General features: G+C 39.9%; 1 protein-coding gene across 2 annotated transcripts in view; it reads left to right on the forward strand.

Annotated features, from left to right (window-relative positions):
- SELENOI (selenoprotein I) overlaps nucleotides 1-16,136 on the forward strand; it is a 35,595-nt gene extending 19,459 nt beyond the window's left edge. Inside the window, exons 5-10 of one of the 2 annotated variants that reach the window (XM_045979113.1) lie at nucleotides 4,095-4,357; nucleotides 5,285-5,393; nucleotides 11,049-11,097; nucleotides 12,449-12,629; nucleotides 13,669-13,851; nucleotides 16,032-16,136. In XM_045979113.1, coding sequence (XP_045835069.1) covers nucleotides 4,095-4,357; nucleotides 5,285-5,393; nucleotides 11,049-11,097; nucleotides 12,449-12,629; nucleotides 13,669-13,851; nucleotides 16,032-16,130 — 884 coding nt within the window. In that variant the 3' untranslated portion in view covers nucleotides 16,131-16,136. Of the gene's footprint in view, nucleotides 1-4,094; nucleotides 4,358-5,284; nucleotides 5,394-11,048; nucleotides 11,098-12,448; nucleotides 12,630-13,668; nucleotides 13,852-16,031 lie in introns of those variants that run through there. The other variant, XM_045979114.1, reaches the window with a different exon arrangement.
- Nucleotides 16,137-16,487: the final 351 nt, after the last annotated feature.

The raw sequence follows: 16,487 nt of genomic DNA on the forward strand, positions 1-16,487 counted from the left end.
AGTGATCAATTCTTATTTGGTGGAGAGGGTGGTCAGGGTAGTCTGCTGTGTTAGGCCATACTATCTTTTTGGCCAAGAATGCTTTTTATTGGGATTATCTGCATGGCTTGTCGTGCCTGCTCCTATTTCCTTCCCTGTTTTGTTTTTCTCCGTAGTACTTAACGCCATGTGACCTGCTTGTCCGTCTGCCCTAAAATGTATGTAGCTTTGAGGGCTACCCAGTGTTTAGAACAGTGCCTAACATGTAGTAGGCACCCAGTATATAGTTTTTAAATGAATATAAAATACCAGACCCTGACTTCAAGTTGCTGAGATCTCTTCAGGTAAAAGTGACTTGCACTCATAAAGCCAGTATAATTGGGTACGTGATTAAATGCTGACATTGCAGGTGACCAGAGCTGCAAGAGTTTGGGAAAGGAAGAGAGTGAAGTCCAGAACAATTAGGGGAAAGCTTAGTGAAAAACAACCTTTTTAGGCGGAAGCTTTTGTACATTTGTTCTTAAAGATGAGCGGGTTTAAGAATTCTATAGGGTTTGGGGGCACCTGGGTGGCTCAGTAGGTTGAAGCCTCTGCCTTCGGCTCACGTCATGATCTCAGGGTCCTGGGATCGAGCCCCGAATCGGGCTCTCTGCTCCACGGGGAGCCTGCTTCCTCCTCTCTCTCTGTCTGCCTCTCTGTCTGCTTGTAATCTCTGTCTATCAAATAAATAAATAAAATCTTAAAAAAAAAAAAGAATTCTATAGGGTTTGGTTGCCAAGGATAGAGAGAAATAGGGAAGAAGGCGAGACTGGCCTACGGCTCTGGCTTTTAACAGCATATCTTAAGAACTTTTTGTAGAGGGGGCACCTGGGTGGCTCAGTGGGTTAAAGCCTCTGCCTTTGGCTCAGGTCATGATCCCAGGGTCCTGGGATTGAGCCCAAATCGGGCTTTCTGCTCAGCAGGGAGCCTGCTTACCTGCCCGCCCCCCCCCCCCCGCCTCTCTGCCTACTTGTGATCTCTGTCTGTCAAATAAATAAGCAAAATCTTAAAAAAAAAAAAAAAAAGCCTTTTGTAGATAATGCTCTACCACCTACCTGTCTCCTGTCCATGATTTTGGCAAAAATCCTGACCAAACATGAACTATTTATTGCAAAACTGCCTTGAGCTAACGTGAGGCAATGTATAAACTTTATTCTACTAGTGTGACTATCCTTACCTTTTGTTGCAGAAATATTAATGTCTCTGATCACAAGGTGCTGTTCTAGGTCCTCCTGAGCTGTTCCTTCCCATAATATATGGTATATGCCCTGAAATACTTAAAAAAAAATTTTTTTTTTTTTCTGAAACATATCTAGACTTGTGGAGCTGTATTTGGGTTTGGTGAGAAGATGTACAAAACCTAATTAGTATGCAGTCCATGAATTTCAGTGTTTATAATAACTGCCCAGGAGTTGCACCACAAACAGGAATTTAAGCCAGCAAATAATGAGAAAAGGCTTTGTGGAAATATTTAAGCTACTTAAGGGCAAAAAAGTTCCCAACACTGTATAACAGAGATCTGCAGTGTTTGGGCAGGAAGCTGGGATTCGTCCTTTCCCTTACTCCTTCAGCAGCATTTTTCAAGGCTTTCTTTGCCACCAGCTGAGGTAGGCACTGGGGGTAGTACTGTAGTGAGCCAGATAAACACAGTAATCATAGGAATTTTTAATTCCTTAAATCTGAATCTTTACAGTTAGCCCAATACTTAACAAAACTATTTCTTTTGAGGAAAACTTTTTATGGTTCACCTGCTGCTGCTTTTTTTTTTTTTTTTTTTTGTCTTCTTAATAATGTGTCTCCTACTAGACTGACAGTTCCTGGAGATCACAGGAATGGAATCTTCTTCAGCAGGGTGCTTGGATCTGCACAAGCTTGCAGAGCTATGTGTCAGACTCTTCTTTTTAACTAGGCTTTCTCATTCTCCCTCCTTCTCTCCCTACATGCCCCAGCCCCCTGGCTCCTCTGTTTCTGCCCCTAAATGAAGGTGTTCTGCTCTGCTTTATCCTTCATTTTCTGTTTCTGCTCATTCCCTTGGCAGTCCTGATAGTTCCCACTGTGAGGATGACTCCTGTGTTTCTAGCTAGCCCTCGTCTGTCTTCTGATTTGCTAGTGAGTGCCTTAGGTGGAGTTTCTTGATATTACCATGTGGATAATTCTGCCAACACTTCAGTTTTAGCATCTAAAATTGTACTCAGCCTCTTTAACACCAGTCACGCTCCTTCTTTGGACTTATTTATTTCCTACCCCTCTCTTGGTTAGCCAGATGGGAAATTTTGGAGAGGATCTTTGAGTCTTTCAGCCTCACAGATCACCTTTTACTGCATTGCCATTTTTATTTTCTTAATATCTCACCTGCCTCCAGCCTTTCATTCCTGCTGGATCCCATGTCAGTGTGGGCCTGCGGATTAGCGTGCTCGTTCCAGCCAGTCATTGCCGCTGATGACAGTGGCGTCTTTACGAAGCTCGTCATGGCTTTCACCCTTTAACTTCCCTGCTCACATCCTTTTAGTAGCTCCTTGTCCTCTCTTAAACTATAAAACTTGGTCCAGCCTCCCTACTGCCCTTTGCACATACTGGTTTCTTTGGTCAACCTGAGCTTCTTGGCATTTTCTGAATACGCGTGTGCTTTTCCATCTTGGTGTTTTTGCCGCCAGCACTCCCTCCTCTTGAAACAGCATACTCTTATCTACTGAAATCCAACTCATTCTTTATGTCTCCACTCAGGTTTCATCTGGTCTGGAAGGCCATTCTTGATTATCTTAGCCTGAAGGATACTTGTCCCTTTTCTGTATTCTCCTATGGTTTGGGATGTACTGTATCTTTAATGATCACGTTTTGTTTCCTTTCTCAGTTGTAGACTGAGGGCACAGACTTAGTTTATTCTGAGGTTATTCTTGTAATCTTCACAGTGTCAAGAATAGTGCATTGAATGGTTTTAATACATTCTTATATTTCCTGAATGCCTTCTATGTGCAAAGCCTCTTCTGAAAGCACTTAAAATTGTGGAAGTGGGGGGCGCCTGGGTGGCTCAGTGGGTTGGGCCTCTGCCTTTGCCTTGGGTCCTGATTTCAGGGTCCTGGGATCAAGCCCCGTATCAGGCTCTCTGCTCAGCAGGGAGCCTGCTTCCCCCTCTCTCTCTCTGCCTGCCTCTCTGCCTACTTGTGATCTCTCTCTCTGTCAAATAAAAAATAAAAAAATAAATTGTGAAAGTGTACATTTGTGACAAAATGACTGTAATTTCAAAGAAGATGAACTAGGCATTAGGACTGAAAGAGCAAGGAGTGGTTAGATAAGTTGTATTGAGTCACTATGGAATATTCTCTGGGGTTGCAAATTTGTGACTAGTGGAACAACTCAGTTATTAGGCTCATTTGGAAGACTTCAGAGTCCAACTACAATGCTTTGTCCTCAGATCTAAAATTGACACCATTTAGTGTGATGTAATGTATTTTAATTTCAGTTATTTATTTATTTAGTTTTAAAAGATTTTATTTATTTATTTGACAGATAGAGATCACAAGTAGGCAGAGAGGCAGGCAGAGAGAGCGAGATAGGAGGAAGCAGGCTCCCTGCTCAGCAGAGATACCCATGTGGGGCTCGATTCCAGGACTCTGGAATCATGACCTGAGCCGAAGGCAGAGTCTTTAACCCACTGAGCCACCCAGGCGCCCCTCAGTTATTTATTTTTTAAGATTTTGTTTATTCATTTGACAGGGAGAGAGAGAAGCAGACACCGCACTGAGCAGGGAGCTCAATGCAGGACTTGATTCCAAGACCCCCAGATCATGACCTGAGCTGAAGGCAGATGTTTAACCTACTTAGCTACCCAGGCACCCCGAATTTAAATTTTAGATTATACTCTGAGAAATTACAGATTTTATTTCTGAAATCTTTGAATTGTAGGAATTAAAGGTTGGATTTTTATAAAAAGTATCGGCTGGTAGCTATTCTTTAGTTAATTAACATTCCTGTGATAGTGCTGATCTGTTTTGTGTTTCTCCAGTTTATTAAAGACGACTTTCTGCATACTGGTACAGATGTTGACCTTTTCCCATGGCAATGTGTTTCTGTTGCAGATGGTGTGGATGGAAAGCAAGCCCGGAGAACCAATTCCAGCACCCCTTTAGGGGAGCTTTTTGACCATGGCCTGGATAGTTGGTCATGTGTTTACTTCGTTGTGACTGTATATTCCATCTTTGGACGAGGACCATCTGGTGTCAGTGTTTTTGTTCTTTATCTCCTGCTATGGGTAGTTTTGTTTTCTTTCATCTTGTCCCACTGGGAAAAATATAACACAGGGATTCTTTTCCTGCCATGGGGATATGACATTAGCCAAGTGGTGAGTACACGTTCTGCCTTAAATTTTCAACATTGCCATGAATTTTGGGGGCAAGCTTTTGCCATTCCTTCTTTATAGCCCTTATGCTTTTTTTGGCTAGAACTGACTTGGTGCTTTTTAAAAATTTCCTTTTATCTTGTGTTATTTCTGGCTTATTTATGAGCAGTTTCAAGCAGAATAGCATAGTGAACCCTTATGTACCTGTTACTTAGCTTCAGCAGCTGCATGGCCAGTCCAGTTTCATGTATTCCCTTCCTCCTGGTTAGTTTAAAGGAAATTCCTGATAGTATGTGATAAGTATTTTACTATCTATCTCTAATAGTAAGAGTACTGTTTAGGAAACCATAGTCACAATGTCATTATTATTAAAAAAATGGTTAGCTTCTTAATGTTAATAAATATTACTTTGAACTGTTGATTTTTGTAAAGAAAGATATGCACATGTAATTGTTGCTTTTTTGCCTTTACTGCCTGTGTTTCAATGAGTAGAGATACTTGTTTACTCTTACTTAATAGGCTTGCTATTAACTCTCCCTGCCTTTGAATACCAGCTTTTTGTGTTGCCATTTTGTCCATTTGCACCTAAGGCCCCAGTAGAGCATCAGACTTCGGAGTATGTTTGAAGAAAGTGATTGGGTAGGCAAATTGGATCATCCTGTGCCTTAACCAAATCCTGACGGGCCTTACACTGTTCTAAATTATGGCCAGTTGCTTGCCTTGTTTAGAAGTAAGTTATTTTATGGCATTGTTGGCTGAGAAAAAAACATTTTGAAAGGCTAGAAGACTTGCCACAGTATCGAATTTAAGTGTACTTCTTGCTTTTACTAAAGCTATTTACTAGACTCAGGCTGCATACAGCATTATTGGCTCCCTGATCTTTCCAGCTGTTAATGCCTCTGTATGCTTTTGTCTGCATTTCCCTTCCAGACTATATCTTTTGTCTACATAGTGACTGCGATTGTGGGAGTTGAGGCCTGGTATGAACCTTTCCTGTTTAATTTCTTATATAGAGACCTATTCACTGCAATGATTATTGGTAAGAAGCTCCATGTTGAAGCCTATTTTAACATGACTTTATTATCAAAGCCAGTGTTTGATTATCACAAGCTATACCACCTTTCCCCCTCTCCCACACCCTCCGGCAAGCACAACGACCCTACAGCCCTGGTTTCAACCAAACCAGTAAGGAAAACGAGGTTTCTGTGTTTGGGTCTTTTTGTTTAGTACTATTTCTAGTCAGAAGGCAATAAATACCAAAATCACATAAACCTTGTAAACTAACTATTTAAACTAGTCTAGACTGTTCCAGAGGATCCACATTTAGTATAGATCCACATTGGTATAGATTGCATGCCTATCTCAAAATTGAAGATCACTAGTTTATAGGAAGTAGAATAGATGAAAGGTAGTGATTACTTCATAATACATCCACTCCAAAAGTTGAGCCTTTGTTCCTCTCAGATAACTCTCCTTTTGCCACTGGCTGTTAGGTAAAAGCTTCTGATCATGATAATGTTTCCCTTTTGATTTTAGCGAGAGTGGATATCTACGGAAGGCAGAGTGTTCCCTATGCAAAGAGGCAAGGAGGAAGTTATTTGGGGCTGTGATTTTGGGGCACTAGGAGTGGCATTAGGACCTCTGTAGGAGTAAAATAACAAACTCTTGGCTATTGCTCTGTTCCCTTGTCTAAAAAATAACCCGCTCTCTCACTACTTGGTAATAGAATGGTCATCGGGCAGGGTTTAGAAACAGCTGAGAAAGCGGTGCATTAGGCCCTGGCTTTTAGGCAGTGGTTTGGGCCTTTTTCTCTGACCCTAAACTACAGATAGTTTAGAACCCCGCTGTTCTTCCAAATCCAAATATTCATTCTTGGGTTTCTGTATGAACTGAATCCTCTGCCTTGAAAGGGCTAGCTATTTTTCACTCCCTGCCACATAGCAAATCGTTTTAAGTGACTAGTCCTGTGGCAGTATTGCTGCATTTTTTGTTTAAATGTCAGATTTAACGATAAGATGGAATCCTCTGGTATGTGATACATTTTTGAATGTTAAGTGGGTACTTTAAGAGGCATATAACTTTCTTTGTAGTTTATAAGTTTATCTGAATTCTTCTCTCTGAAATAAGACCAAAGCCCACGTTTCTTTACAAATAAATAAAGCCGCTTTCCCAGTGCAGGGGTACCTCGTTTTATTGCACTCACCTCGTTGTGCATTGCAGGTACTGTGTTTTTTACAAATTGAAGGTTTGTAGCAACCTTTTAGCTAGTCTGTTAGCGCCGTTTTTCCAACAGCATTTGCTCACTTCATGTCTCCCTCTGTCATATTTTGGTAATTCTCACAATATTTCAGACTTTTACATTATTATATTTGGTATGGTGATCTGTGATCAGAGATCTTTGATGTTACTATTAGAATTGTTTTGGGGCCCCACAAGCCACACCCATATAAGATGGCGACTTAATTAATAAATGTTGGGTGTGTCTGACTGCTCTACCTACCCTGTTCTCCCTCTCTTTTCTCTCCCTGTCCTCAGGCCTCTCTATTTCCTGAGACAAAATATTGAAATTAGGCCAGTTTTGGTGACCCTGCGGTGGCCTCTAAGCATTCAAGTGAAAGGAAGAGTCACACATCTCTCACTTTAAATCACAAATTAGAAATGATTCAGCTTAGTGAGGAAAAACGCCAAGATAGGCCCAAAGCCAGCACCTTCCCATCCTGCCACCAACCAATTAGCTAAGTGTGTAAATGCAAAGGAAAAGTTCCTGAAGGAAATGAAAGGTGCTACTCACTGAATAAATGAGTGGTAAGAAAGCAGAACAGCCTTTTTGCTGATACAGAGCAAGTTTTAGTGGTCTGGATAGAAGATCAAACCAGCCACAACATTCCCTTAAGCCAAAGCCTAATTCAGAGCAAGACCCTAGCTCTCTTCAATTCTTTGAAGGCTGAGAGAGGTAAAGAAGCTGCAGAGGAAAAGTTTGAAGCTAGCAGTGGTTGGTTCATGAGGTTTAAGGAAAGAAGACTTAACTGTATCACCAAAGTGCAAGGTGGAGCCTCAAGTGCTGACATAGAAGCTGCAGGAGATTGTCCGGAAGGTGATTAAGGAAGGGGCTACGCAAGCAACAGATGTTCCATCTAGATGTGACCACTTTAATACTGGAAGGAAATTACATCTAGGACTCTTGTAGCTAGAGCGGAGAAGTCAATGCCTGGCTTCAAAGCTTCAAAGGACAGGCTGACTCTCTTGTTCGGGGCTGCAGCTGCTGACTTGAAGGTGAAGCCAGCGCTCATGGACTATTCCGAAAATACTAAGGCCCTTAAGAGTTTGTTAAATCTACTCTGCCTGTCTTCTTTACATGGACCAACAAAGCCTGGATGGTAGCACATCTGTTTACAACATGGTTTGCTGAATATTTTAAGCCCATTCTCGAGATCTACTCAGAAAAGAGGATTCCTTTCAATATATTTCTTCTCATTGACAAGCACCTGGTCACCCAAAGCTCTGATGATGATATACAGTGAGATTAATGTCGTTTCCCTGCTTGTTAACACAGCATCATCCTGCCAGAGATTGAAGAGTAATTTTGACTTTCACGTCTTATGATTGAAGAAGTAGATACCTTTCTCTAAGGTTGTAGCTGCCATAGAAAGTGTTCCTCTGATGGATCAAAGTAAATTGAAAACCTTTTGGAAAGGATTCACCATTCTAGGTGCCACTATTTGTGGGGAGAAGTCAAAATAATCAACATTGACAGGAATTTGGAAGAAGTGATTCCTGACTTTTATGGATGACATTGAGGAGTTTAAGACGTCAGTGGAGGAAGTAAGTAGCTGTGGTGGAAATAACAAGAGAATTAGAAGTGGAGCCTGAGGATATGACTGAATTGCTGCCATCTCATGATCCAACTTTGTAACAGATGAGGACTTACTTCTTACAGACCAAAAAAGAAAGTGGTTTTCTTGAAATAGAATCCATTGTTGAAGATGCTGTGAAGATTGTCGGAATGACAAAGGATTTCGAATATTACATCAGCTGAGTTGAATAAAGCAGTGACAGGGTTTGAGAGGATTGGCTCCTATTTTGAAAGAAGTTCTGTGGATGAAATGCCATCAACCAGCATTGCAGACTCTAGAGAGATTGTGAAAGGAAGAGTCAGTGTGGGAAGCTTCGTGTTTCCTATGGGAAGAGCTTGACACAGCCATCCCCCACCTTCAGCGGCCATCAGCCTCAAGTCAGGACCCTCCGCCAGCAAAAAGATTATGATTAGCTGATTATGACTAGTTCAGATGATGGTTAGAATTTTTTAGTAATAAGGTATTTTTTAGCTCAGGCATGTACATTTTTTTTTTTAAGATTTTATTTATTTAATTGACAGAGAGAGAGAGATCACAAGTAGGCAGAGAGGCAGGCAGAGAGAGAGGAGGAAGCAGGCTCCCTGTGGAGCAGAGAGCCCGATGCGGGGCTCGATCCCAGGACCCTGAGATCATGACCCGAGCCGAAGGCAGCGGCTTAATCCACTGAGCCACCCAGGTGCCCCCATGTACATTTTTTTTTTTTCTTAAATATTTTATTTATTCGACAGAGAGAAATCACAACTAGGCAGAGAGGCAGGCAGAGAGAGAGGAGGAAGAAGGCTCCCCGCGGAGCAGAGAGCCCGATGTGGGGCTCGATCCCAGGACCCTGGGATCATGACCCGAGCCGAAGGCAGAGGCCTTAACCCACTGAGCCACCCAGGCGCCCCCCCATGTACATTTTTTTAAACATAATGCTGTTTACTCAATAGGCTACATTATAGTAGAAACATAACTTTATGAACCAGGAAACCAAAAAATTGATGTGACTTGCTTTTTTGTGACATTCACTTCATTGTGATGGTCTGGAATGAAACCCGCAATCTCACTGAGGTATGCCTGTCCTTTTTATGGAAAGTACATTAGGTGCTATTTAGAGGAGAAATAGAAGATACAGTATGTCTCTTTGGCAACCTATATATAGCCTGGCTTCCTCTATGCCTGCTGTATTTAAGATAAAGCTATTTTAAGATATTTTAAACTAAAAATACTCTAGGTAGCAAATCTTTTGCAAGTTTCTGTCAGCCTGTTTTCAACACCTCAGAGCTATAGTCATTCTGGGTTAATTAATCCAGCTCCGGCTTCCCTACCAGTACTTCCCAACTTGACACAGTGTCAGTTGCTAAAAGTTTCTGAGGATGTCAGCTTGTCTTCTTTTCTCTCTGAGCTCTTGTAACTTGGGTACCTGTCACAGTTGGGCTTGGAAGTGGCAGAGTAATTCATCTTTTCAAATGAGATTTCTGTTTGGTGGATTCTAGTCTTTTCATCTGTTTTTAGCAAAATGTCTTAGGAGTCGTTTTGAGGGAATGCGTTTTTGTCTTTGATCCTTAAGCTCATAGCTACATTGACCACCTTCCCACCCCAAGCCAAGTACAGTCAGTGGGAGTCTGGAGTGGTCAGGCTAGGGCTGATCTGTTGAGTGACGGTGAAATAGCCAAATGATGTAGCCAGAAACTTGCCACAGGTGTTAATTTGGATTGTGACAGAGAAAAGAAAAATCAGGAATTTACATCTCTATAATTTGTAGAATCAGAGAATTTTAAAAATGCAAGAGACATTGGGTAGTCATTTAACCCATCCGTATTGTACAACTGTGGAATCTGAAGCTCAGAGAGATCATCTCATTTGTCCAAGAGTACATTACTAGATTTTGGAGTCATCTGTAGGAAGCTTGTAGTTAAAGCTACAAGAGAGGATTCCCTGGGGGAGAATAGAAGCACAGTTGAATGCCTAGTTAGGAATATGCCAGGAGGCAGAGTTGCCAATAAAGGACAGCACATGTAATAGTTGGATAACTAACAACACTGGGAGAATGGATCACAAAGGCCAAGGCAGGAAAGAATTGCAGTTAGTGGAGCGTCAACAGAGTCCTCTTACTTAGAAGTCAGGAGTGAAGAAAGAATATCGAATTTGATCATTAGGAGAACTTGGTAAATTCCAGAGTACAGTTTCTGCAGAGGGAAGGCAGAATGAATGAGTCCTGAGGAAGGCCACAGGAAGGTCTGGTGAGTGATAGGGGAGAGTAAGAGAAGAAATTGATAGCGAGGGCAGCAGAAGCAATGGGAGGGCTTCTTGGGAAGGCTGTCCTTGGTTTCGGGTTTGAGGGGAAAGAACCAGTGTACGCTTAGGGGTGGGTGGAGAAATTCAGAATGCTAGGGAGATAAAAATAAGTGGAAATGGGAAACCACAGAATCCATGAATCAGCCCCTCTTTCAGTAACTCACACTTGGGCAATTTACTGCACACCAGGTACTGTTCCAGGTGTCTTTATGTGTAATAACTCATTTAATTCTCAAAACCGTAGAGGGTCAATACTATTATGTCTGTTTTATAAAAGAAGAAATTGAGGCACTGAAACGTTAATCTGCCTGAAATCTCATAACTTGTAGACACAACCGAGGTTCAGGCCCCATCTGGCCCTGACCTCTACTCTGAATCAGCGAGCTACACTGCTATTCTTCTGCTTGTAAATGTTCAGAAGTGTATTTAATTTCAATACGAAAGTCAACCTGAACCTGCGAATTATTGGGCCTAAAAGCATTAAATGTTTTGTATGTATTTGAAAATTATAAAAAATCACTCTTGAATAATAATGACAATAATTTAAATATTCTTCCTTTTAGGTTGTGCATTATGTGTGACTCTTCCAATGAGTCTATTAAACTTTTTCAAGTAAGTACTTCTTAATTGGGCAAGAAATGTGAAAATTGTTACTTAGGTGAATTTTAGGATCTGTTTGCTTTTGGCATCTGGGCATTTTGGAAAGGTTCTGAAACCTATGTTTTGAATCTGCAATGAGGTCAGGGTCACGTAGGGTCTACAGTGGCAGCTGTGTACTCAGTTCAAGCACAGCACAGTGCTGGTGCTTTTGTTACAGCTTTTGGCTCACCAGATAGTCTTCCATTTGTCATTTTTTTGTGGAGTGAATTGGGAAGGTGAGTGTTCTTGTTGAACATTGAGAGGTTTATGCTCTTTTTAGAAATTGATGATAAGTTTTTATAAGTTGATTCTGTATACGTTTAGTCAGCATGATCATAAAATTTTCTGAACTTGTGTGGTTTGGGACCTAACCCTTGATCTCTGCTGACTTCCAGGTAGCATTATATGAAAACTCTTGCCAGAGAAATGGGGCAAGGGTTAGGTAGGAGTTTCCTGGGTGGTGTTGTTTCTTTGGTCTGCACTTCTCCACCTTTGCTCAGCCACACTGAAATTACGTAGGGAACCTGAATGCATTTTGCTGTTTCCCTCCTTGGTAATTTTGCTCCCACTTCCCTCTAGTACTGTTCCTCTGCTTGAAACACTTCCCACTTCATCCTTCAGCCCTCAGATCTGTCCTGCAGAATCCTATCTGTGTCCAGCCAAGCTCTATGAATCTTCCCTATTTATGGCAGCTGGCAGGCATTCATAGAAACCGTAAAATTTAAGGCTCTGAAGGCCTTAGAGTTGGAGACATTTTCTCCTCATCTTCTAAGGATGAGGTCCTAATTGGGTGGTATCTCATCCAAAATTGTGTAATCAGGAGCAGAAGCCAGACTAGAATTTGGGGCTCTGTTCAGATGAGCAGACCTATCTCGGCGTGTGTGCTGGAGATACCAAGACAGGCTACGGGCGGTCTCAGTGCAATCTTCCCCTGGTGGGTTCTCTGTCACTTTGTATTGTAGCTGCGCTTCGAGGTACTTCCTTGTGGTGTTTTGTGCGTATTTTATTTCTCCTGTTGGACTGTAAATCTCACAAAACAAAGATCAAGTTTTGTGCATCTTTACATTCCAGGGGACTAGGGCTCTTAAGACTTACATGCTAGTCCTAATTTACAAGTTATGTAAATTTTAAATTCTCACATCGTCACTTAACTTGTCAGCAAAATGGGGTTAGTAATGTTGGTTCTATTTGTGCTATGGGAGTATTGTGAGTGTAAAGTAAGAGAGTAAGTGTGAAAGTACTGTGAATACTACAAAATTTACAAATGCAGTGTAAGTTTTATATATAATAATGTTCTTTGTATTACCTGATTTCTTTTTTTCAGAAGCTATAAAAATAACACCTTGAAACACAATTCAGTCTATGAAGCTATGGTTCCCTTTTTTTCTCCATGTTTGCTCTTCATTTTGTCTACAGCATGGATCCTTCAGTCACCTTCAGATATTTTAGAGTTGCATCCAAGAGTATTCTACTTTATGGTTGGAACAGCCTTTGCCAACATCACAGTAAGATTTCTTTTTCTTTTAAAAGTCATAATATATCTAAGAAATATATGACAAAGTTTGATAATTTGAGAAATTTATATAGTATTAAAAATAAGCAGGTTTTAATTTAAAGATATTTTCTATTAGAAACTTAAAAGAATTAGAACCCCTAAGACAGAACATGCTGAAAATGGTTTTTTCCTTTTCCAAATGGCTGCAGATCTGATGATTAATTTAGGGAGCCTGAAAGGGGTTTTTGAGAGAAAACACACACACACACACACACACACACACACATATTTTTAAATCAGCTGATCTTCAGATCGACAGGGAGTAAAAACTTTGTAGTAAATACCATATTTTTTAAAACCCCTTTCTCTGCGATGGCGCAGCAAGACAGCAGACAGGTAGGACAGGTTCTGACAACCAGGGAGCCTGTGCTCTAACTCTAAAAATTTAATACATTTTTACTTTATAAGGAATCCACTGAATTTATGTTTCCGTGTCTGTAACATGTGTTCAGTATCACCGGTCCTATTGATTTCACAGGGTTTAAAGACCTGGAAATATTAAAACATTGTATGAAAGGTATCTCTGAAGGAATAGAACTTTGAGTAAGGTATTGAAAGGAAAGGGAGCCAGAGAGGTCTTGAGGTGTTAATATGACAGTGCAGTTGACTTGAAGAAGGCAGCATCTCAGCTCCATGAAGCAGTTTGAACTATAACTGACTGGAACTATAAAAGACTGTTTGAACGTTCTTTTTTTCCGATATCATACTTAAAATTAGGAGAAATTTCTTTTATCCAAACTGTTACCCACTGGCAGAATCCCTTCTCTAGCAACCTTGCTAAATTATCTTCCCGACTCTCTGACACGCACTCTGAGGGTCTGTGGGTTTGGAGGTGTGGGCAGATGAGCAGTTGAGAACTACTGATTTTAATAATGTCGTGGAACTGTGTTGGCTCAAGTACTTGAATGCTTTTTAAATGTTGAGTGACTAATTTTGGAAGTGCGTTGCTAATTAAATTCTCATTCTTTTTTTTTTCTCCTAACTTCAAGTGTCAGCTGATTGTTTGTCAAATGAGTAGCACCCGGTGCCCAACTTTGAATTGGTTCCTGGTTCCTCTTTTCTTGGTTGTCCTGGTGGTAAACTTAGGAATAGCCTCTTACATGGAGAGCATTCTCTTGTATACTTTAACAGCTGCTTTCACTCTGGCCCACATCCATTACGGAGTACAAGTGGTGAGTAATCTAGAGCAGAGTGGGTTCCGTTTGGTTCTTGTAAGTGCAAGGAAAGGAGGTGAGGGGAAAATTTCAAAAGAAAGTTGCTTATTAAAGTAGCTGGAAGAATTTGGATATTCTGTATACATTTTTGAATAATATCCAGGTGCATGATTTCAGATATCATTTCTCTGATGAGTATGTCACAGTAACTACAAATAACTTAAAAGCTGGATAATTATTATGAGGAATTAGTTGTTTTTTTGTTTTTTTTTAATTTTACTTATTTATTTGACAGAGATCTCAAGTAGGCAGAGAGGCAGGCAGAGAGAGAGGAGGAAGCAGGCTCCCCACTGAGCAGAGAGCCCGATGCGGGGCTCGATCCCAGGACCCTGGGATCATGACCTGAGCCGAAGGCAGAGGATTTAACCCACTGAGCCACCCAGGCGCCCTAAGAATTAGTTGTTTTTAAGTAGAAATGTAAATTGTTTTCTTGAATGGAATTGTAAACTCTGACAGGCTTTGAATTCTATGAGGACCAAATAATCCCATTTGTTGATGATTTATTTCTATACTTGCTTCATTAGCGTTAGGGACATTTTTACAAAGGGGAAATATTAGGAGAGAATAGATTTAAGGAGGATTTTGTATACCTTAATATTCTCTTCTAAAACAAGAGACTAGTTTCAGGGCAAATGGACTAAGATAGATAAAGTGAAAATGAGAACCATGCAAGTTTATTTTCTTTCCTCACACTTTAACAGTCTTTTCTAATTATTTTACGTATTTTAGCATGGTCTTATAAGTACGATTTTTAATTGTTGTACAATATTCCGTCAAGGAGAGTACATAATAATTATCCAGTGTACTTAGTTATGATCCAGTTATTTTAACCATTTATGTTGTTTCCAACTTTTCACCTTTATAAATTAAAGTTACAGTGAACAATCTGGAATATATTTTTCTTTGTTTTCTGATGGTAGTTTCATAGCAATGAAAAATGTAAAAAGGTATTCATATTATTATTCATGTTTTTATGACTCTTAAAATGCTCCTATTTGCTATACTTGTCTTAAAAGGAACGCTGCTAGGACTGTTTGAGAAACAAAATGTTTTCTATACCGTTGAACGTATTTTTAAAATGGGGGCACCTGTCATGCTTGGTAACTACTTTGTGCTATACGTATGTTGCTAAACTTAGGTTTCTTCTCTTAAGGTTCTCCCCAAAGTTGCCTACACTTGTTGGGATAAAATAGATGAAAAAAAAAATCCATGATAACTAGGGATTATGACATGAAGATATAATTGTTTTTATTTGCACCTATTAACATAAATGCTTCACTCTGTATTAACACTTTTATCTTCTATTTCATCAGTCATGTATGAAATAGAATGTAGTTGTAAATGTCTTTTATAATTGTGTTATTATAACTCCTCAGAAGCATATCTTTAGGCAAGCCAAAACATTTTTTTCTTTAAATTACAAAAGTATTACATTTTCACTGTTAAAAACCTGGAAAATAAATACAAGTTATTGAAAAAAAAAAATTTCCAGAAACATCTTTTTTGTGTGTCTTTGTGCTCTTGCCACTTCTGCAACTTCTAACCAGCAGGTGAAACAGCAACACACAAAGCATTCACTTTTGAACTATTGACGTATAAATAATAACAGTAGAGCTAGGAAGTATCAAATAAATGATATTTGTTTGGTAACTGACACATAACCAGGGTCTTGCCTACCCACCAGGAATACCTTAACCAACATGGCCTAAATCTCCTAAAATGTACAGATCTACTTTTAAACTGTTTCTTCAGGATTAGGAATGATTACCTAGAAATGCTGTAAGCAGTTGAATATTGAGTCAAACTGTGTATGTAAATATTTGATCTACTAGATCTTATAAGTCAACTAACCCTATAATTTTTCAGCAGATTTGGGTATGAATCTGTGTGGTCCAGAGGGCTCTGGAAAGACTAGATGTTGGAGTTAGGTTTGAGTCCTAACCCTCCCAGGGGTAGTTCTGGAATCCTACAGAATTCTGTAGCCTTCTAACTCTATAGCTATCCTAGAAAAACCTTTTCTTTACTTCTGCTGTTTTGCCGCATCAGTAAATTGTTATCTCCAGAGGGTGAATTCTGTGTCCTTTGAAAAAATTATTAGGAATGTATTTGTTACTACCTCCTGTTCTGGTTTTCCGCAGGTAAAGCAGCTGAGCAGCCATTTTCAGATTTATCCTTTCTCATTGAGGAAACCAAACTCAGATTGACTAGGAATGGAAGAAAAGAACATTGGCCTGTAATCTACAGAAAAAAGTACTGTAAATAAGATGCTTGTAAATATTTCATCCATCACCATTGAACTAAAATGACCTGCTTAACAGACCTGGGAACTCAAGTTTGTAGAGTACTTGGACAGCAGGAGGGATACAAATGATCTGAACTTATGGAATTTTGGACCTGCTAACTCCCAACTTTTTTTATTTTTTATAAAACCATGTGGCATTTTGGTTAAGCATAATGTACTTTAGACAAGCAAAATGTTTCTAGTGATTTTAGCTTCATGAGTCTATGATATTTTGGTTCATACAGAGTTAAGGATGCTTTGTTTTTATTTTTAAAGTCCCCAGATTGGTTTAGGAATACTGATAACATTAAGA

This window comes from Meles meles, chromosome 15 (genome assembly GCF_922984935.1).
Source record: "Meles meles chromosome 15, mMelMel3.1 paternal haplotype, whole genome shotgun sequence".
Taxonomy (NCBI): domain Eukaryota; kingdom Metazoa; phylum Chordata; class Mammalia; order Carnivora; family Mustelidae; genus Meles; species Meles meles.